This window comes from Lissotriton helveticus, chromosome 5_1, assembly GCF_964261635.1.
Source record: "Lissotriton helveticus chromosome 5_1, aLisHel1.1, whole genome shotgun sequence".
Lineage (NCBI taxonomy): Eukaryota > Metazoa > Chordata > Amphibia > Caudata > Salamandridae > Lissotriton > Lissotriton helveticus.
This window is the reverse complement of record NC_136065.1, coordinates 682,532,094-682,554,938: the sequence shown is the minus strand read 5'-3', so window position 1 is coordinate 682,554,938 and position 22,845 is coordinate 682,532,094. Positions and strand designations below refer to the sequence as shown.

Below are 22,845 nucleotides of genomic sequence, written 5' to 3'. Positions count from 1 at the left end.
TCTTAATCTTCCAATGCCATGTTATATAACGGCATTTTTATTTTATTTAAATAGCGCACAATTGCCACTGGTGTTCTTGCAGCGGGGAAAGGTTCTTGACATTCCTTGGAGACAACGGAGACTCTTAATAGACAATTGGAGCCCCATTTATTTATTTTTAATCAATGCGTTAATTAAAAAATGGGGAAACAGTGGGAATTGCAACCTCAATTTCCCATGAATTGAAGAGGAAATGCTGTTGTGGGTGAAACACAACATTTTGTGGAAAAGGGCAATTTGTGACATGTTATTAGTGTCGCGCAGCTGCTCGCAGCCTCTTATTCCAGTTATGTGCTCATTGAGGGTCCTATTTCAGGGCCTTCGGTGAGCAGGCAGACCTTTGGAAATCGCATCCCATAATTTGTTTGCAGGTATGTGATGTCAGCCTCCTCCTCCTCCCCCCTCCACCACACGCCCCGGATTCCCCTCCTCCTCTGCAGGCTCCTGCATCCCTCAGTCTCAGCCTGTGCTGCTCAGCATCAGCATCAGCGCCAGGGCTGGGATACGGGCGGCTTCATCAGCATCCGGCTTTGAGCATCCTCGGCGTCCCCGGGACCGTTGCATCCCCAGGACTCGCGGTAGTCTCCGAATACCCGCTACCCCAGGATCCTGTGCCGTCCCGGGACCCCCACCATGCTGTCCCCTGGCCTGCTCCTACCGCTCCTCCTGCCCCTGCTCCTGGGCCCCGCCGCCGGAGCCGAGGGCGAGGCCCCGGCCAGAGAAGCCGGAGAAAGCACGGGCAATTTCATGGAGGACGAGCAATGGCTGTCTTCCATCTCCCAGTACAGCGGCAAGATCAAGCACTGGAACCGCTTCCGAGACGTGAGTGAGGGCGGGGAGGAGGGAGCGGGTGCGGCCGCGTGCAGGTCACACCTGGGCGGAGAGGGCTGCTTGGCTGGGGGTGGGGGGTAGAGATGCAGTGGGACAAAAGCCAGGATTTGTGGTGCGCATTGGTGGCGGAGCTATACATGGAAGTGAATGCACCCGGGTGTGTGGGGAGCCGGAGGCGCTGGGAGCAGGGCATTCTAGAAGGGGAAGAGAGGGGACAACTGTAGAGGAAGGTGGGGCCACTGGAGAAGGAGACACACAGAAACGGGAGAGGAAAGTGAGCGAGAGACCGAAGGAGCAATAAGCGATCAATAAGTGAATCTATAGGCATGGTATGCAGGCGGGGGGAGGGGTGGGGGGGTTAGGCGTCATTAGTGTACACTGGGCGAGGCATTGATGCGCACAGCATGACCCCTCACCCATGCACCGTTTTATGGATTGCGCAGACAGTGGCTGCGTCCCTGGGAGGGCGCCGACCAGGAAGTTGACCTCTCATCTTTGCCTGTATGTAATTGTATTGTTATCATGGAGCGTGGAAGGAAAGTCGTTCATCCCCTCGAGGGGTCGGGGTGGGGGGCGTGCTTCCAGGGGGTGCCCCTCTCCCCCAATGCCTTTCAGTACTTCTCGATATGTCTATGGGCAGGCGCTCCATTGGGGGCTCGATCCAGTTGTTCTGTCACTAAAATGTTTGTATCTCTGGGAGTAGGGATACTGCACCAACTGAACTGAAGGGGTCACGGTGTACACAGGAGCTTTCTCTTTCGCCCCTGCGTTTGTGCATCCCTTGTTTGCAGGTGTGAGGAGATGGACTCCACCTTCGTCATCCTCTGGGGGTGGGGAGAGGGGAGGGTGATGGACTGGACGGGGTGTGGGGTCCCACCCAATGGTTTCTGAAAATCTTCATGAATCTGTGGGCTGGGAAAGCAGTCGCTCGCTCGACCCGGAGCGAGGAAGGCCCTCCCCTCCTTGTATTTCGATGGCACGCGGGTGCAGCCATTAGACTGCACCCCTGCTATCCACTGCGAGGGCGCGCTAGACACAGGTGTGGGGGGCACTTTCTCTGCTGCGTCGCTGTCATTCTGTTTGCTTCTTTGGGAAGGGCAAGCCGTACATTATAAACCCCTCTCACCGAGCCACTTCTGGAATGGGGCATAGTGCTCATCTGGCGTACAGTTTACAAGGTGGGCGTAAATTATCCGAGCCTGATAGCGCTGAGAAATAATGACAATGTTGCGCTTTACAAACGTCCGACCCACCCACCCCGCATTTCTGTCCGCCCTATGTCTGCGAGGGGGTCATATTGTCATCGACACTGGCGAAGGAAGTGTGTCCTGGGCCATAGGGCAAGGGAGGAAATGCCCCCCGACCGCTATTTGAGCTGCTAAATACACGAATGATCAAGGTTCTGTGTGCTCCTCAGGCCTCTGGGCCCGGTGTCACTGAACCTGCTGCACCAATGGAATCTAGGCCCCTGGACGCTGGGTGGCATGGTTCGCGGAGAGGAAAGGCAATCACTAATACTTTTGAGTGAGTCTGTTTCAATCTGACTAGGGCAGTCCATACATCTCTCCATTGCTGGGGTCGGAGAGCGTTTTGCTCACGAAGTACACGCACACTCAAGCCTGCATCTCTTTAATTGTATTTTTATCTATGGTCAGCTCGAGCAACATGTTACACTACCCTGTCTCCGTGACTACAGGGGCGTCCTTAGGCATGTGCAAGCTGTGCACCAGCACAGGGCCACCAAACCCCAGGGGCCACCACACCAATATATATCCTTAATATATTAATCCTCTGAGGATCGATACATATTTGCGTGGTGGCCCCCGGCAGGGATTTGGCGGACTCCGGCTCTGTTCCACTTCCAAGCACCCTGACCCCCCCCCTGTTCACTGGCCTCCATGCTTTGCCCCGCCCTGCCCCGCCCGGACCCCCTCTTCCGGGGCCCCCTACCTACGCTCCCTGCCCAGGGCCGCCATGAGCCTAGAGCCGCCCCTGGTGACTGAGTGGGAAATGGAGATATTTAACCATCTGTGCAACACTTTAGCTCTCTGTGGCTGAGGGTAGGTCAGGCTGCATGATGCGCCCCGGCAAAGGTGACGTGGCCTTCAGAAGGGATCCCCTCCCACCCCTTCATCAGGAAAAAGAGGAAGGTGCCGTCTGCAGACACAGTATATTTGCGGCTGTAGGTCACAAACCTTTGTGTGCTGGGTACAGGAGTGTAGCTACCAATGGGGCAGAAGACATGGATTAAAAAAAAAGCATGCACCTCCTCGAGGTAGGAAAAATGAAGAGAAATGTTTTAATTTCTCCTCATTTTTCCCCCTTTGCTTGTGTACTACATTCCACAGCATCAATACAAAATGAATAACACCTTAAAGCACAGTTCTGATGCTGGAAGGGACCCCTTCCTGTACAAACATTATGCTTACCCCAACGCAGACACCGTTGACTATGGCGCAAGGTTGTCTGCATTAGGCCATGGCAGCCAACAGGGCACCAGCGCAGGCTCATTTCCACTCAGGGATCTTGTTTGAGCACCTAACTTGAAGACTTAGGGCAAGAGAGTTTTCGTGTTGTAATCGCAGGCCATGGCGTTGACCTTTCATTTACATACTATCAGAGATCAGCAAACATGGCGGTATGACCCTGAAGAAGTGGGAACAAAACTCTTTGGCTGTTTTTTGTAATATTTAATAAACGATTTTGTAATGAGGACTGTGTGTCAAAGAAGAATTACATTTGAAAAAAATCGTCAAACAGTAAAAAGCATTTGAAACTTTATGAATTGTGGAATTACCCTAATAATGAAACAGAAATTAGGCTATGGTATTGAATGGAACAGATTTCATTTCTGCCATGCACAGTTTTCTCATCAAAAATTTCAATGCAAATGTTTCAGTGATATTATATTATCAAGCATGTCTTAGAAGATGTCACAAGTGATGTAAAAAATCTGGGGAAATCAGAAGTGAATGGCGAGGGTGCGAGTTAAAGTAAAGTCCACATTTGTAAAGCGCACAATCACCCATAAGGGTCTCTAGGCGCTGGGGGCCGTCGGGAAGATTAAGCGAGCTATTGCCCAGAGTCACATGGTGCTGGGCTAACCTGCCGCCGGAGCCGGGGATCGAACCGTGGTCCCCAGATTCCAGCGTCAGTCGCCCTGGCCGCGGCGCCACACCTCTTCCCTGTTATAGTTATAGTTACCTTAAGGCACGCGTTATAGTTACTTGACATAATTATAGCTGGTGAATTTCAGTATTTTATTGAATTTAAAATGTTACGTCGTTACTGAACATCTAACTTTAAAGTTACTTTCACCTTTGTTCTTTCAGTGAATTGCTAGACGTTCTTTAACCCGTTTAACGTGGCGCAAATACCGCCGCGGTGCGGGCGTTCCATTAGGTGGGCGGTGCTGCGTCGGCCACCGGTCGTGCGCAGCACAAGGGAGGTAGTGCTCGCGTCGGCCTTGGCCGACGTGAGCAAGGAACGTGTTAACATAAAGTAATATTTTGTTACCTTAGGTAAAGCCAACTCCCCCCTCGGGAGGGGGGCATGCAGCCTTTCTCCCGAGAGTTCTTGGGGCGCAGGCAGTGGCAGCTCCTTGCTACTTGTTGCTGTTGGTTTAGTATGAATCTATGTTTATATTTGACCATCTTTGATATATACAGTGAGATCCAGAAATTGTACCTCTTTTTCATCAATGTTGTGGGTAAATGATAAGCCAATTTTGTTTTGGTCTAGAATCAAGAGATATTCCTGAAATTCACTCTTTGTTCCATCCCAGATTATAAACAAATCATCGATGAAACATAACCATATATGGATTTGTCTAGGTATTTCCAGTTGTCCTCTCCCCAAGCTATTGTCTTCTCCCACCACCCCATGGTGAGATTCGCATAGCTTGGAGAGAAGGAAACTCCCATTGCCGGTTTGCACGTTTGGAGATACAACTGTTTGTCAAACAGGAAGATGGTGGATGACCAAAGCTGTGTATTAGTATACTCTGTCCTCGGTCTTGTGTTCGTTAGCTGTATATGTCTATTTCCCTTTGCAGATTTGCTTAGGATCCTTCTCTTAACTCATATTATTTATTTTTTCTTTTTATTTCTCCTTAATTCATATATCATAGACACTGGTGCCTTTCTGAAACATCTGGCGAACATACATTGGCACCATGGTCTATTACTGGTAACCATTGACATGGTTTCATTATACACCTTCATAAGCCATGAAGTAGGACTTAATGCTCTAAAGTACTTCCTTGCACAACAGAATGTTCAATACCTTGAACAATCAGAAGCAATATTGGAAATGACTGAATTATGCCTACGAATTAATATCTTCCTGTTTAACAAACAGTTGTATCTCCAAACATGTGGAACCACAATGGGAGTTTCCTTCTCTGAAAGGTATGCAAATCTCACCATGGGGTGGTGGGAGAAGACAACTGGAAAAACCTAGACAAAATCCATCTATGGTTCTGTTTGATCAATGATTTGTTTATAATCTGGGATGGAACAAAGAGTGAATTTCAGGAATATCTCTTGATTCTCAACAAAAACGAAATTGGCTTATAATTTACCCACAACATTGATGAAAAAGAGGTACAATGTCTGGATCTCACTGTCTATATCAAAGATGGTCAAATAAAAACAATGACTTATACTAAACCAACAGCAACAAATAGCATTCTACAGGGTTCAAATTTAAACCCACGATCATTAAAGAAAAGTATACCCTATGGTGAACTTCTTAGAATGCGTAGAAATTGTACAGATGATGATATCTTTAAAGAAAAATCTGAAGAAACTGTCACAAAATTTCAGCAAAGAGGCTACAAGAGATATGATATCGAAGAAGGGAGAAAAGGAAAAGAAAATTTAACACAACAGGAAACACTTACTAACAAACAGAGAAAGAAACACTTACTAACAAACAGAGAAATAAGGAGAAAATGGAAGCAGACAAAACAATATGATTCTTAATGACATGCAATAAAGAACATAACTCAATCAGGAGAAGTATGAACAAATACTGGAATGTCATAAAGAGAGATCCAGATATTGGATGCAACCTTAGTGACAACATTGACAGCTCCATCAGGAAATCACCTTTGCTAAAGGATAGACTAACTCGGAGCCACTTAATGAGAGCACACAATGAATCATGGTTAAACAGCCACCTAAAAGGGTTTATCAAATGCGATAAGTGCAAAGCCTGTAAAATAGGTGAAAACATCAAACGTCTGACAGATTAAAAAAAACAACAATTCACCATCGAACACAGAATCACATGCAAGACCAACTACGTAGTTTATATGATTACTCGTGACTGGTAAAAAATACACAGGCAGCACCATTTGCCAAGTGAAAAAAAGAATCCTGGAACATATGCGAGCAATAACTAATGAAGATACAAGCTATGCCATAACAAAGCACTTTGAAACCCACAAAAACTACACCTGAAAAACATCAAATGCAGTGGGATTGTACACGTACCAGACCATGAAAGAGGAGGAGACAGGACACTGAAACTTAGACAACTCGAGTCCAAATTGATCATTAGATTCAGAACAAAACAACCTATGAGTTTGAATGCGGAGCAAGATCTTTTTGTACATTTATAACCAAGTAATAATTTGAAAGTATGTAGCAGTACCATATATTTGAGTACAATTTCATCATTATTTAAAGAAAATCAGTCACTTAGACAAAACCTTAGGAGAAATAAGAGGAAAAAAAGAAATAATATGAGTTAAGAGAAGGATCCCAGGTAAATCTGCGAAGGGAAATAGACACATACAACTGATGAACACAAGACCGAGGACATAGTATACTAATACACAACTTTGGTCATCCAGCATGTAATCGGTCACTAAGGCGAGAAATGCAGACAAACTTGAATCCTACTTTATAACTACTTTATAATCGTAATGAATTAAAAATATCAAAGAAGTATAACATGACTAATACTAACTAATGATGATACAGAATCATTTATGAATACAATTTGGAATATGAACATTGCAAATATTTGTATATATTGTTGTTTGAACAAACATAACAAACTACATTTCCCAGAATGCTTCATTGAGGGCACATGGGAGCAGTAGTATATAATGGAAAGGGTTAACAGACTTCCCTAACCGTGAACAAGCCTTGATGGTGAAACGCGTTGGTGGCAGTGAGAAGTGAAATACCTCTGATTGCAACAAGACTGGAGTGCGACATCCCCTTGATGTCAGCACCAGATGGCGGAGTAAACTACAGACACTCTGATGGTTTTGTGTCTGTTTCTTTTCTGAGAGCATGCTAATTTATGGATTGTTGTTACGATTTTTGCCGGGTGCTCTACCGGCGTGCGCGCCACCCTCTACGGGTCGCGTGGAGTCCAGTCATATTGAAGTGCAGGGCAGAAAAAGTGAGTTAAAACTCTCTCAGCATGTGCAACACATTTGAAGTTGTGTTGCAGCACAATCATTGTACCAAAGTAGGTCTCCAGTATAGGTCCATTGTGTGCTGGTGATTCCCATCATCCACTTTCAGCAAGCTTCATTTAATTTAGCCCATTGTATTGCAAAGAGAAGTATGAGCCGCTCTGCTCATATGGTGCATTACAATGGAGGGTTTGTTTATACAGGATATTAAGGTGCCCGAAGACTGTTTTCAGCTCCAGCGTTTTACAATGAGGATTAGGAGCCGCTCTGCTCATACATTGCATTTCAGAGGTGAGTCTGCTAGCCCAATACATTAGGGTGGGGGTATATTTTTGGGGATTTTGCACCAGTTTGCACTTGCAGTGCACTGTAGGGTAGAATCTGTTTGTCCAATACATTGGGTGTTCAGGTATTTTGCCTTATAATGGAATGCAGAAGCGAGTCTCCTCACTCACTGTGTCCTTTTCCTTTACAAGGGATGTTCTACCTGTCCAATACTTTCGGGGTGAAGGTCTCAGTACGGCCACAATATATTAAAGTGGACCTGGTCTGCACCTGCGGCGCATTACAACGGGGAGAAAGGACATGTCTGCATAGTCAATACGTTACTGTGGGATTTTTGGAGCAGCTGTAATGCATTATAGTTATTAACGAGTATAAACTGATTGAAAAATCTGTAATATGTATAATGACTCAAAACCATCAGCTTCTGAAACCTCTACACATTTCAAATATCTACTTATAAACATGTCGAGACATCCTAAACTTCTATTCTGCACATGGTACCACATACCTTTGGATTTGCATTAGATAGAAATTAATTCAGTCCTACAATAGCTGGAAAGTGAGATCGCCTATATTGAAGAAATTAAAACTGGCTGACATGTTTAAAGGAAGATACTAATCATTGGTAATCATTTTGTCAGGTGTAGTGTTGTGATGTGTCAGGCAACAGCATGGGGGACGCCCACTGGAGGGGGAGGGAACGTGAATCCGAGGGCGTAAGTGTGTTGGTGTGGTCTAATGCTTGCATCTGACTGTAAATAAAGAGCTTGTGTGGAAACGTGAATGGCTAGTAAGAAGACCACCAAAGTACATGCATGGTGTCATCTCTATTTATTTGAAGCCACTGTAGTCCTGCAACGTTACACTGGCAACAAGAAGGCTACACTGCCCACACCATCAGCCTCCCATTTGCAGCTTACCGCTGCCTCTGGGCGTGCACGTTGCCCATCGCATACTGCAGACTGAATCTCCTGTCTGCTGCTAGGCCCTCACCCTGCTTGCAGTACCTTCTGCGGTTCCCAAACCTGGAGTCGCTGCATTGCTTTGCCTTCTCTGCAGGCGCCAGCCGCTGTCCTTGGTCCCCAGGCCAGCTGTGTTGCCTTGAGGTGGGTTCTCTCCAACCAACCACGCCTGGGCGTGTCGACACGCTCTTGCACCCCCTGCTCATGCTCTTGCCTGCCTGCTGCCCAGCACCAATCATGCCCTTTGGAGGACCAGTGACCCTCTGCCAGCCCCCTGGATACTGCCATCTGCATTGGCCTTCTTCTCTGCTTTGCACGCCCATCAGCCTCCGCCTGTGACTCCTAGCTCTGCCAGTGCCTTTCCAGGGGACCTCTGCTGTACTACCACTGAGCCGGATCTCTGGCCATTGCTGTCCTTTGCCCCCCATCAGCCCCACCTGCCAGACTGCGCCAGGGTACCTCGCCTACTGCGGCTACCCATTACTGTGCCACGGAGGGTGATTCCTTCCCCTTTCTACCCCGTGCCTGGCCTGCTGTAAGATGTCTCCCATTCCAGCCTAGGAGCCCTTCACCATCACAGGGCTCCCGCCATCCCAAGCCACCCACTGGAAGGCGTGGGTGGAACGCCTGTAGAACTATTTTGAGCCATAGAGATGACTACAGACGGAAAATGGCCCATGCTTCTCCAACTGGGTGGTGCTGAAATCCACAGAATCTGTTGAAGCTGGGCCCCCACGGAACTACACTACCCTAAAAAATGCTATCACAGCGCACTTTGAGCAGTATGCAAACCCTAACTGTACGATTTCTGCTTTGCCAAGCACGGTAGAAGCCAGATGAGTCTGTTGACAAATTCTTCAACGGCCTGAAAGAACTTGCAAGCACGTTAACACTTCCAGACGAGGCAGGAGAACTGAGAGCACAGTTCATTCAAGGTTGTGCCTCTTGCCAGCTCTGTGGAAAGGGTATTGGCAGAACCCAGAATGTTCATGCTATGGTTTGTTATGTTATATTTAATTTATACAGCTCACGGCTACTCAAAGAGTGTCCCGGCGCTTTCTCCGGAAAGGAAGCGGCACACTGATCAAAAGCTAAAGAGCATCGTTTTTAGTTTTTTCTTAAAAAGCAATGGACCCTTGAGTGCCCCAGAGCGCCAAGGGCAACATATTCCAGGCCAGACCAGCTTTCTGAACAAAGGAGCTCCCACCGAGCCTTTGGCGAATGAACCTGGGAGTCTGTATCAGCAGCTGAGCGGACAAGTGCAACTGTCTCCCTGGTTTAGAGAACACAAATCTCTTCTGAAGATAAATATGGCCTAAACCGTAGAGGGCCCGATGAGCAATGGACAGCATTTTAAATTTTAGACGAGATTTAACTGGGAGCCAATGCAAGGTGCGTAGGTGGGTGCGTACATTATGCCTAGATGACAGACCCAATAACAGCCTGGCTGCCAAGTTTTGGACTACTTGGAATTTCTTGGCAAGAAAACCCGGACTACCAAACAGAAGGGCGTTGGCATAGTCTAGGCGGGACAAGATCAGGGTGCGGACCACAGTTTCTTTGGCACTTCTAGGCAGAAGGGGAAGAAACTTCCTCAGGATTTTCAAAGTGCCAAAGCAGGTCCCTGCCAACTTCTTCACTTGTGTCGAAAAGTTCAAATTTTCATCGAACCAGATGCCGAGATTTTTTACAGCACTTTTTCCTGCAATGGGCCAGGGAAAACAGGGAGGCCACAGCCTTTCTCTGAAATCCGCAGAGAAAGACATTCTATGTGTGACATTCTATCCCTGGGGTGCTCCAAAGAGCACTCAAAAGCCTGTGCTAACCAAATGAACCTAAGCCAACCTTCGTCCATAAAATAACCTGCCAATGCTGTTTGCGAGGGCACAAGCAAGTTGAAGCCGGACCCTGCCAACTCAAAAGCATCTGGCTGCACCTGTGGGTGGTGTGATGTCTCCTACTCCCACCAGGGCACGTATCCTGCCAAGGGGAAGTCTGCAGTACCTGCGGCAAGCTCAACCACTTCTCTAAAGTGTGCTCTTCCTACCCCTTGAAGCAACGCCCATCCACTTGAACAAATACAGTAAGCGCAGTGGAATTTCACCCTGCTGTGCCAGCTGACAGTGACATGGATGATGACAAGGATGCTAAAGTCTTCCATGTGGTCAGAGTCATTGCCCCTTTCCATTGAGCATACTAGTCGACCCCTATGTACCGAGTGGACATCCAAGGTCATCCGGTCTCAGCCAATATCGATACTGGTGCCTCCATAAAACTAATGACTGCCACGGTCTACAATAGCCTTGCAAACCCTCCAGCCCTGCGCCACACTAGAGTCCAAGTCTATGCCTTGGGCAACTGCTCACTATTGCTAGCAGGCGTCTTCCAGGCGAATCTCACCCACAACTCCACATGCCGGAGTGCTAAGGTATATGTGTCATGAGAAGACACAGGGTTTCTCCTCGCCTGCCACACCATTCCAGAGCTTAACTTGGTCAAATTTGCTCTCAGTGTCCATGACTGCTCCTCGGATTGATGGCATCAACTGGCTGGTGGGCCCGGCGGTTCACCTCCACATAGATAACACAGCAATCCCAGTGGCACTTCGACACAGCTGAATCGCCTTCCATCTCCGCCCGAAGGTAGAGAAGGAACTGAAAATCCTGGAAAAAGCTGGCATCACCAAAAGGGTCAAAGGCCAAACACCATGGGTCTCCCCCATTGTAGTTGCGAAGAAACCCAAACAGCCAGATGCGTGAACAAGAGAATGCCCAATTTAGCCATTAAATACGAGTGTAATCTCACATCCACATTAGATGACATTATTGTGGAGCTTTCAGGGTAGAAACGGTTCTCCAAGATGAACCTTCAGTCTGGTTACCATCCGATACCTCTACATCCAGACTCATGCCCAAATACCACGTTCTCCAGAGCAGCCGCCGTTTTTCAGCATATCGTCAAAGAAGTTCTGCAGGGTCTCGATGACATGCTAAATGTGAGTGACGACATCCTGGTGCATGACTTGACCCTGGAGGAGCACCACACTTGCCTCAGAGTAGTCTTCACCAGACTCAAAAAGTGCTGCCTAACCCTTCACAGAGGCAAGTGTGATTTCCTGAAGCATTACATAAGCTTCTTTGGGTATCGATTCTCTGACCGAGGGATCTCCCTGATCCTGTCAAAGTGAGTAATATATAAAACACACCCTCCCCTTCCTCGGTTTCAGGCGTCCGCAGCTTTCTTGGTATGGTTACATATTGCGGGCACATCATACAAAACCTCTTAGATCCCTCCAGGCCCCTCAGAGATCTTACTAAATCTACCAATCCCTGGGTCTGGGGGAAGAACAAGAGGAAGCCTTAAATGTACCAAGGCTGTGCTGCACGCTGACACCATTTTTGTATATTTTGATCCCCAGAAGGACTATCAACTGGTTGTGGATTCCAGCCCCACAGGGCTCAGCACTGTGCTAACCCAACATCAGGTGTGTGGAGAATGGGCTGCCATTGCTTATGCTAGCCGGACACTTACACCTACCGAGCATCGCTACTCCCAGATTGAACAGGAGGCTCTCGCTATTCTGCGGGGGTGTAGACACCTCTATATCTATCTGTTTGGGCATTGATTCATGTTGGTCACAGACCACAAACCTTTAGTGCCATTATTTTGTGGGTCCTCATCCAAACCCCTCCCTCAATGATTGAGAAATTGATCCTGGATCTTCAGGAGTTCAACTTCACTGTGGAATACCGACCTAGCACTCGTAATCCGGCAGACTTTCTATTTCGCCATGCCCGTACAGCCACCCCCTCAGAGTTGACCGATGCCAGAGAAACATAGGAATACATTTGCCTAGTATTATACCCGTCCAGATTGATCCCCATCTTCGTGGCTGACGTAGTAGAAGCCACGAAGCAGGATGAGTGTCTAGAAATTGCCGTCTAAGCAACCCTGTCGGGGACTGGCAACCTTCCTGCTGTCCAGCTCCATACCGCACTGCAGCAGCAAAATCATCGCTCCTATTCCTGCATAATCCCGTACAGGAATTGTCTGTGACTGATGAAGTGCTTAATGAGAGGCTCATGGCTAGTACTCCTGGACAGTTTGCATCAGAAGGCCTTTCTCCTAACCCATGGAGAACACCAAGATGTCAAGTCGAAATTGAATGCGGAGTATGGTCTGGTTTCCAGGCCTGGACCAGAGAGTGGAGGAAGCTGTACGAGGCAGTCCCGCCTTCCAGGCCACTGGCCAACCCCACCCCCCAGCACCCGTTATTACGGGGGAAGGTCCAACAATTCCATTTTCCTTTTGAGATTGGCCTCTGGACTGTCACCGAGATCAAACGCACTATGGCGACTGCCGTAAGAGAGTCCCAGAGCGTTACCCACAATGCATCTCATTTCAAGAAAGCCCCTCTGCCTCCTAGTCAGGAATCAGAGGCATGTGACCCCTAAATCAAGGGGTGTGTGAACAGTATAACTTATGAAGAAGAGGAGTTCGATCGATCCCCTAGTAGCCCTACCTGTATGCCAAGTCCACTCTCACCTCGGTTGAACACCCCTCCACCCGTCCTGTTCCTGTACCTAGTGGGGCAAGTCAGGACATAGCCAGCTCCTCTGGCATAGAAAGGTAATTCCTGGCAAACTCTTCCAGCAGTGCTCATGGATGGTACCATTGGAGGCCCAATCTGGAACCATCCTAACTGTTTCACAAACCTATGGTAAAGGAGGAATGTAGTGTTGCGATGTGTCAGGCAACACCATGGGGGATGCCCATGGGAAGAGGTGTGGCGCCACGGCCAGGGCGACTGACTCTGGAATCTGGGGATCACGGTTTGATCCCCGGAACCGGCAGCAGATTAGCCCAGCACCATGTGACTCTGGGCAATAGCTTGCTTAATCTTCCCTACGGCCCCCAGCGCCTAGAGACCCTTACGGGTGATTGTTCGCGCTTTACAAATGTGGATTATTATTATTATGGGAGAGGGGAGTCAGATCGCTACCCTGAGGGCGTAAGTGTGTTGGCTTGGTCTGATACATTGCGACCGACCGGATATACAATGCCAGTGTGGGGAAGGGGCGTGGTTAGTAAGAAGACCACCAAAGTGTACAGCATGGTGTCCTCTCTTTATCTGCAGCTGCTGCAGGAGGGGATGTTTTGGGTTCTATACATATATATTTACAGTTTATGCTTCTCTGTTTAGGTTGTCACGTGGCATCTTGGAGAGAGGAGACTTACTCTTTTAATGTTTTCAATTATCTGGCTATGCATTGCAAATGGGTGAACATCAGTCGTACCGTGTTGTTTGTGAGACCTAAAACGATGGGTCTTGTTAATTAGCGGTGACAATATCGAGTCGTGTGTACAACACAGCCTCACAGTTTTCCTTGGCAAAGCCTGCTAATTGCATGGCTCGTGACATGGAAACATTACGTTTGAATTAATATAATATTCAATGAGTTAGCGGCTCGTGTTGAGAGGCCAGCACGAGGTTTACAACCAGTGCAGAATGCAGGGACAGTCTTCTAAAATTCAAGAGGGTTGAGATATAAATCATTAGCTAATAAAGTATAGGTGTGAACGCAAACCCTGATAAACAGTGACAAGGGCATAGTGGCCAGTAGCGAAAATTAAAGATTCTCGACTATCTTTTGTTCAGTAAGGCCAGACGTGCATTCGCAGCCTGTCACTCAAAACACAGAACTTTCTACCATTGATAAATCTGTAGTTTGATATAGTGCAAACTAGACCCTCAGATAGGTTTACAACACTTAAAACGTGGTAAATATTTACACAGAACGTGCATGTGGTGAAAAATGCGATAGTAGGAAGAAAGGAGCTCGAGTTCGTTCATAGTGAGGAAGATTAGAATGGTTCAGGAGAGCAAGGTAGGTGGAAGGTAAGTCGAAGGGTCTTTCATGGACTGGAGGATGGCAGAAGCAAACAGACTGGTGGCTCCACAAGGACATGGCTGTATTATCTGTGGCTTCTTCCTCGACTATGATGGATAACCAACAAGGGCGTCATTGCCCCCACACTTGTGCACGTTGAGCGGGGGCGGAGGGGGGTGTCACTGGGAAATTAGGTATAACATGAAACATTTAGGATGGTTTTTTTTGTTTCTTTAACTTTTGTTCGGAGACTATGGTCTCCAAAAGGCTCACAGGAACGACCTCTCTTGTAGTGGAAGAAAGGAAGGAAGTGTGGGGTGGACGTCAGGAGTAAGCATGAGCGCAAAATCCGCTCCGATCGCGGATTTTGCGGATTTTCGGTAAATCCGCGATCCGCGAACTCTCGCGAATTTACCGAGAATCCGCAATCCGCGATCGGAGCGGATTTTGCGGTCAAAAGTTCAAGCCTAATGCATTTACGATGGCGCCGGCAAGCTGCCAGCGCCATCCTCAAATGGTTACTTAATTAGCTTCGACAGGAAGCTCTAACAGATAAGATAAAGCAGGGGCTCGAGCGCCTGCTTTATTTTATCAGTTGGAGCTTCCTGTTGAAGCTAATTAAGTAACTTTTGCAGGATGGCGCTGGCAGCTTGCCGGCGCCATCGTAAATTATTTACAGTGTCTTCTTGCATAAATTTGAAGGGCAGGGTTCATTCTGGCACGACGGTCCTGGCACAAAAAATAAACCTCAACAGGAAACACTTGCAGGTGTGCCTTGTTCCCAAATATACCCATCGGAAATCCGCTGTGATGCTGGTCTCTGACCTTTTATACACACAAGAGGCATGTGCGCTCGCATTGAAGCCCCGTCCGTTTGGCCCCGCCCACACACTCGAGGTGTGCACCGTCTTCCCGCCATTTACCCACTATGATGGACATTTCACTCAAGGGACCCCTGCGCACTTCGGCGCGATTGCATTAACACACACTTGGTCGCTGGAACTAGTTGAAGCGCAAATGCGGTGACTCATTCATCAGCCCAAAAAAAATCGTGGCATTTGCATCTTTGACTTTTAAGAGCACAATCCCCGTGCTGTTCCTGTGACCAGGGGCTTCTGTCTCTTAATCTGCTGCTCTGATCGGTCTCTGACCTTTTATACACACAAGAGGCATGTGCGCTCGCATGGAAGCCCCGTCCGTTTGGCCCCGCCCACACACTCGAGGAAGCCCCGCCCCCAAATCCGCAAATCCGCAAAATCCGCGGATTTTGCGGATCCACGATCCGTGAATCCGCAAATTCGTGAATCGTGGATCCGCAAAATCCGCCCATGCTTAGTCAGGAGAAAGCTAAAGATAAGGACGGAAAAAGGATTGGCGGAGGGATGGATTGGAGAAGGTTTGGGAGAGAATAGGTGGATAGATGGATGGATAGGAGGGTTGATTATGGATGGTTAAGAGAAGGATGAATGGATGGAAAAGAAAGATATTGGGATGGGTGGAAGGAAAAAAGGAAGAGAACATGGATTAATAATGGATTTATAGAGAAGGAAGTAGGAAAGAAAGAAGGAAAGAAAGGAAATGTGAAAGATGAATACAAACGGCGACAGAGAGAGGAAAGGATAGGTGGATGAAAAAGACAGAAAGAAGAATGGATAGATGGATGAAGAGTAGTTGGATGGATTGAAGCACGGAAAAAGTTCAGAAAGGATGATAAAAGGTTGGTATTTAATTTTTCTGGCTACTCCCTTGAAGACTAACTAGGGATATTTGAATGGAGGTGTATTAAGCAAAGAGACTGTATTTAAATTCTCCCTAGTAGGTGGATTTAAAAGCCTTAGTGTAGAGCTCGTGGGATAGAGTTCCAGATCTCAAGTGTCTTGCCTGACAAAAGTCTGATTCAGTGTGCAGGATTTTATGAAGAGTTTGGCTACAAGACATAGACACTTAACTTCTGAGACTTCGGAAACCACTTGAAATGATTAGTTTGCTGACTAGGTAGTTTAGAGTCTCTCCGTTTAGAGCCTTGTTAGTAACACCAGACAGATTAAATTCACTTCTGGCTTCAGAGGGTAGCCAATTGGATGAATATGAATATGGACGGGATGTGACTGAAGCCTGATACCGGGTAAGCTGCAAACTTGGTGATTTGGTGTTAGGCAATCCTGTCTATAACATTTATGTGGACGTGTAGATTTAGATTTTTGTCCAGGGTGAAGCCAAGGGATTTTAATGTCTCAACAATGGATGAGGATGTTTGATGCATCTCACCATGTTTGTACAGGAATGAGGCTATGATGAGGTGAGATGATAAGGAATTCTGTCTTCTGGAGGCTAAGTTTATGGTTATATATGGTCATTCATGACTGTACCTCCTTATAAATTCTTCACAGTGCAGCTATGTTGTCAGTGGAGGAGCCCTTCGGGTATAGTTGTATCCCTGGCATATACGTGTAAAGAGATATTCAATTTTGTTAGGAGGGTTGGTAGGGTCTCCATGTGCAACTTAAAAGGGGTACAGGTGGAAATTGAGCCTTGAGGAACTCCCTCCATTGATGAGGGGGATGAGATATCATTTGCTTTTTGAGAGCATTTTGTGAGGTACGATTTAAACCATCATAGAAACGGGCTTCAAAACCCATCTATTCATTCGGGACTGTTAGCAGAGAAAAATGAATGACAGTGTTAAATGCTGCTGACAAGTCCAGGAGAACAAGCAGGCATGATTCATCTTTATCCAAGATGTTGAGGGCATCTGTGCTACAGCCAATCATGAATCCAGACTGGTGACCTGCCAAGCAGGTTGTTTTTATGTTCAATGAAGATTGTCAACTGTTTCGCAATTAAGCTGTCTCTAAATAGAGTCATGAATCGAAGACTGAATACCAGACTCAAATTTCCCAGGTGTTCCAGATCAGTGTTAGTTTTTCTATTTTAGGATGGGGTGATTTGACCAACTTAGATACTGTCTGGGATAACTCTTTGTGATAGAGAGTCATTTATTCCCTATGTCAGGATTGGTGAGAAGGTGGTAGTGATTTCTATAAGAATTCTGCACGGAATAGGAACAGAAAAATGATTAGGTTTTAAATTGGCGACTGTCAATCTATCATCAAAGTGTATTGTATCCTCAAATGACGTCCATCTAATTGGTGATTTACTGGTTAGTTGATACTTTTCAGTGGTCAGTTGTTGAATCCAGAGAGAACATAATCATTTTTATTTTATTTTCAAATGTTTTGGATAATTTTTCACAGGACTCTTTGGTATTAGGGAAGATTGTGGTTAGCAAAGGGCTGGTAAGAATGTGGAAGAGGTCGAAATGTTTTCGCTAATTATATTTGGAGTCTTCAATTTAAGATATGCAGCAGAAGTTTTATTTGTTTCCATTACGTTTTGTTCTGTATTCTTTGCATAGGGTTAAAACCTAAAGTTTTAAGAGATTTTTGTGCCCTGCACTTTCTGTTAGTCTGAGGGCTTTTTGTTACTTGAAGTGGTATTTGAAAACCAGTACATGGCTTTATTTGTTCTTAACATATTTGGTTTCAGAGGGACATTTTCATTGCCACATCTTGCAAGACTGAGTTCAGGGTGGACAATGAATAGTTAGGGCTGTGGTCAATGGGGATATAAATAAATTTTATGGAGATCTTGTTTTCAAGGAGGTGTAGTTTAATGTCTTTGAAATTCCTGTTTCATCCTTTTGAATATTTGGGTTGATGTGAAGACATTGTTCTAGAGCGTAGAAGTTTAGAGGGTATTAAGTGGTCTGACCAGTTAACAAGGATGGGAGAGTCGTTCGTTGCAGTGAATCTTTTTGGGATTGACCAGTTGAGTATAATTCTTTATGTATGAGCGGAGCTTAAGCACATTTGTACCAGACAGTGATTGAATAAGAAAATTTCATGTTGTGTGACTGCAGAATCAAGGTTCTCCAGGGGAGATTTATATCCCATAGAAAGATGTGGGTTGAGGTGGGACTGCTTTTGCAACCATCTAACTCAAGAATGTATTCCACAAATAGAGACTTTTCTCTTTGTGCGTGATAGATGGTGTGTATTACTCCGGGCTTAGGTTCTGATGTTTTTATGTCAATAGATATTGGAAGGGTGATGTCTAGATTGCTTTTGGACTTACACTGACCTGAATTTTAGTGGATTACTGTCACTCACCTTGTTATTCCTTCTCGATCAATACATACAATTTTGTAACCCGGAGGATAGAGAAGGCCAAGATGTGGTTGGGATAAGTTTGTGAACCAGGTTTCTGTAAGGTATTGTAGATACAGACTGTGTGAGAAAATTACAGCCATAGTTTCTATTTTATATTTGGATGCTGATCTGCAGTTGTGGAGAAACCACCTGAGATAGGAGGTCTCTGTTTTGTAGATGGTAGTTGATTTGAGATTGAGATAAGGTGCATGGAATGCATGGAATTGCTAATGGCTCAATAGGAATGGAGTATGTTCATTACGATAATGTGAATTCGAGGCTGGAAGAGGGAATTGAGATCCTGTGTCGTAGGAGAGAAGCAAATTGTTGCAGAAATTATCAGAAGTATCTTAAGTGACTCTGTTGGCACCAGGATCCTTATGGTTTTGAGGGTATAGTTAGAATGAGGGAGAATGTTGCTGAGATGATAGCAATCAGTGGGAGTGCGTGCTTTAGTTTGGAGGAGTGATACTGTTCTGAGTTCAAAGGTTGGGAAGTTATTGGCCAAGAGTGAAAATGTTTCGAAGAGGGATTTACATTCCGAGTGGAGAGAGTTAAGATCCTGTTCACCATCTTTTGGGCAGAACGAGGGCTGGTGATTGGACTTAGATTTATGTTGTAGTGGATAGCTGGGGAGCAGGGTTCAGGAAGGTGAGGATAATCGTGGGGGCTTAAGGGAATGTGCACCATTTTGATTTGTAAATAGCATAGTAGATGGTGTGGCATCGGAGGAGGAAGGGTACAGTTTAAGAGATTGTGTGGAGCTCAGGGGAGGGTTGAGTTTAACACCAGGCGGTGTCTTTACAGTTCATTTGGAATATTGGACTCTATGTAAATGGAGAGGCAGTGCAAGGGAGATTGCGTGATAACGCAGGGGCAGATGATGAGGCATGAGTTCTATGTAGGGGTTGTGGTAGTGTATACTGTAGGGGAGTTTTGAGATAAAATTTCTTTGATGAGTTTCAAGGAGGTTCTTGATGTGCAGGTCAAGCTAAGTCAGTGTGTTGTCTAAGGTTTGAACAATTATATTCCTATTATAGATGGTGAAGGTCAGATTTTCATGAAGGTTTGGGAATGTATAATTGTTGGTTAGAGGGGGTCCTTTGATTCTGAGACTTTCAACTCTTTATTGAAGGCTATTCGGCAATCTGGTTTTTGTATAACAGAAGATTTGTCTTGAGCATATGTATTGATCAGTAAGGAGAGTTTGGGGGAATTCCTTAAATATCTTTTGTTAGAAGTTTTTTCTGGCATACTGCATTAAGTGGGTAAACAAGAAATTTAGCAGGGGGTTTACAGTGAGGAGATCCATGATGCACAATTCTGGTTTGAAGCAGAAGTTGCTCTCATTAAACTAAGCATGACTGAAGTAGACCAGACGAGGCAGAGGGGTACTAAAATGGACTTACTGAATGAGATCTCAAGAGGGTTGCTGGGTACGTTTTAAATTAACAGTTTCCTTGATGATGAAAGAGAGTTGAAAGTTACTGACATTGTGGAATCGGGGAGGAAGGTTAAGCAGTTCTTCTGATCCTTGTTGACATGGCACCGTAGTACATGGGGATATTCCTACAAAATGCTGGTGGTGTAGACCAGTTTAGAGCAGAAAGGATTCTATAAAAGAGTATCAGCCTTGTTATTGTAGCCACGCCTTGTATCCTGAGTTAACAGGCTTTATTTGAGTAGGTAGTTGTACATTGAAGGGCTATAGTTCCTAAATCACTAGGTTGAGGAGGGGACTCTGGATGGGCTTTAAGATATGCAGTTCGGTAGTTAGTGGGCCAGGTTTTGCAATCTGCACATCACTGTCCCTAGGCATTGTGATCTTAGAGTCGAATGGCTTCTTTCCATGAGTTATGTGCTTATTATAGTAGCCAGGTCATGAATTCATTAGCCTCCAGGCTTTGTTCAAGCAGGTGGGCTTGTTTCAATGGGTGATGGTCGCGTTTGTTGGGCAGGCCCTGTATCTATGACTGGTAGGCCCTGTTGCATCTAGATTAGCTTGTGGCACAAGTGTTTGTTTTTAAGGACGATAGGTCTTGTTTTGCCAATATTAACTTGTGATGTGCAGGAGGGGGAAGAAAATGTCCACCTCCTGTGAATGAGAGGAGTGATATGGCACTTCTAGCCATGCAAGTACTCGGCCCTCAAGATGACAGACACCCAATGTGGAGGAGGATGCCGCCTCAACTGCAACTTCTCCCAAGTGGAGACCCCTGTGAAGCTTTAACTGCAACTTCCACCAGGCAGGCTCTCCCTCACTTGATCACCATACCTCATAAGCCAATTAGATAGGAGCAGTCAGGGCTGGATTAACCATTAAGCAAAATAAACATGTGCTTAGAGCATCAAGGGAAGGGGGGCACCACAGAAATTTTCCACAGCCGGATTTACCATGGAGCATATGATGCAAAACTGCCAATGGTGCAGCTGAACTTATAAATAAGGTGGAAGTACACAAAATAAACATTATTTTCCATCCTACTGTAAGTTTTGTTTCATTTAGAAAAATACAATTGTATTTTATGGTTTATCATTGTTTATATTTTGAATTAGATATAAATGGGTCACCAAGATCTCCTAAGTGCTTAGGGCTACTAAACGTCTGGGAACAGTAGAGCCTTACATCATATGCCACAATTTGGCTTGGCTTGTTCTAGGATCCACACATACTCAGGGCCACCCAGGTCAATGACTCCCCTTGAACCATTGAGGGATGGGGGAGAAGGGAATCCAAATCATAGGATTTCTCATGCTCCTCTCTCCTGTGTTTCCTCACTTTGGGATCTGCGCACCTGTTGCCTCTGAGTCCAGTCTCCCCTTGGATGGGGTGAAGATGGTTTTCCAAGTCTGCCAGTTCTTCATGGGTAGGTCATCTCTCTCTGTGACTGGACCTGTGCAACCCAGCAGGTAGAACAATAGTTAGGGTGACTGGATCCAGTGAAATCTGGAACTAATGGTAGGTGCCTGTGGGGATTCTGCATGGATTCTACCTGTCTGGCTGCCAAAACCCCATACATAGGCATCTATTAGGCAGCCATCTTGACCTTTAATGTATCTTAAAGTAACTTTTGAAATTTGTAAAACATTTATCTGGGAACATCTGTGAATACAGATTATTAGCAGCAAATTGTTTGATGAAATATTAATGGATCCCTATGATAAAGTTATGATTTGGATTGTCTGCATTCCATCCCAATTTAACTCTGTCTCTCAAGTTATAAAACAATAATTCTCTTATCTAATAGAAATCTTGTAAGAAGATCAACATTTTTGTGTTTTATATGTTCCTGAGTGAGGGAATACAGTTGATATGGTGGGATTGCACTGACATGTGCCTTCTGAATGGCTGAGTTTAATTGCAGTGCCTTATGTGAAATCCTGGATCAGCATGCATCCTTATTAGATACTGTGGTTTGCAGAGATTGCTTTAGGTGTGCCAGCATCTCAAAAGGCAATGAAGAGACAATGTAGCTGAAATATGAAATTTCTCAAAAACAATGTTGTAAGCCCGGTTCCTCTGTGTTAACAGATATATTTATTGATATGTTCATTTTTGGAAATGGTTGCACCCACATGAGCAGGACAATTCTGCCACTAGCATTTTAAAGCTGGCTGCAGGATTACCAGCTTCTTACAGAGCTGGATGAGCTACTATGACCAAACCAGGTCCCGATGACCTCAATCCAGTCATGCCCTCCCAGAGCATGGCGATGAATTGGACATTTTTGCTAGAGGTGTTTAGTCCTACTCTGCAAGTGAGTCGCTATCATATCAGAATATTCCCAGAGCAGAAGCAATCAGTCAATCAATCAATCAATAAATTATTTTTGGGTGGTATGCACTACTGTCACCCCTGGGGGTATCTGCACACTGGGGCTCCCATATCTCCGTCAAAGAGCCAGATCTGAAACTTTTTTCTGAAATCTGCCAGAAAGGGTGCTGTTCGGAGATTGAGGGGTAGATCATTCCAAATCTTGGCAGCAATGTGGGAAAAGGAGCGGCCGCTGGGCTTGTAATGAATACGGGGGGGGGGATTTAAGATGGCAAGTGCGGGAAAACGTAGGTGTCTTGTGGGTAGTTATGAGGTCAGTTGATGGTTGATGTAGGCTGGTACTTGGTTGTGTAGAGCTTTGTATGCATGAGTGAGGATCTTGAAATGGCATCTCTTCTGGATGGAGAGCCAGTGGAAG

The 22,845-nt window shown here is 45.8% G+C and overlaps 1 protein-coding gene across 1 annotated transcript in view; it reads left to right on the top strand.

Moving 5' to 3' along the window:
• Window positions 1-525: 525 nt before the first annotated feature.
• LOC144752542 (testican-2-like) overlaps window positions 526-22,845 on the top strand; it is a 79,890-nt gene continuing 57,570 nt past the window's right edge. Inside the window, exon 1 of the mRNA XM_078640438.1 lies at window positions 526-861. Coding sequence (XP_078496564.1) covers window positions 673-861 — 189 coding nt within the window. The 5' untranslated portion in view covers window positions 526-672. The remainder of the gene's footprint in view (window positions 862-22,845) is intronic.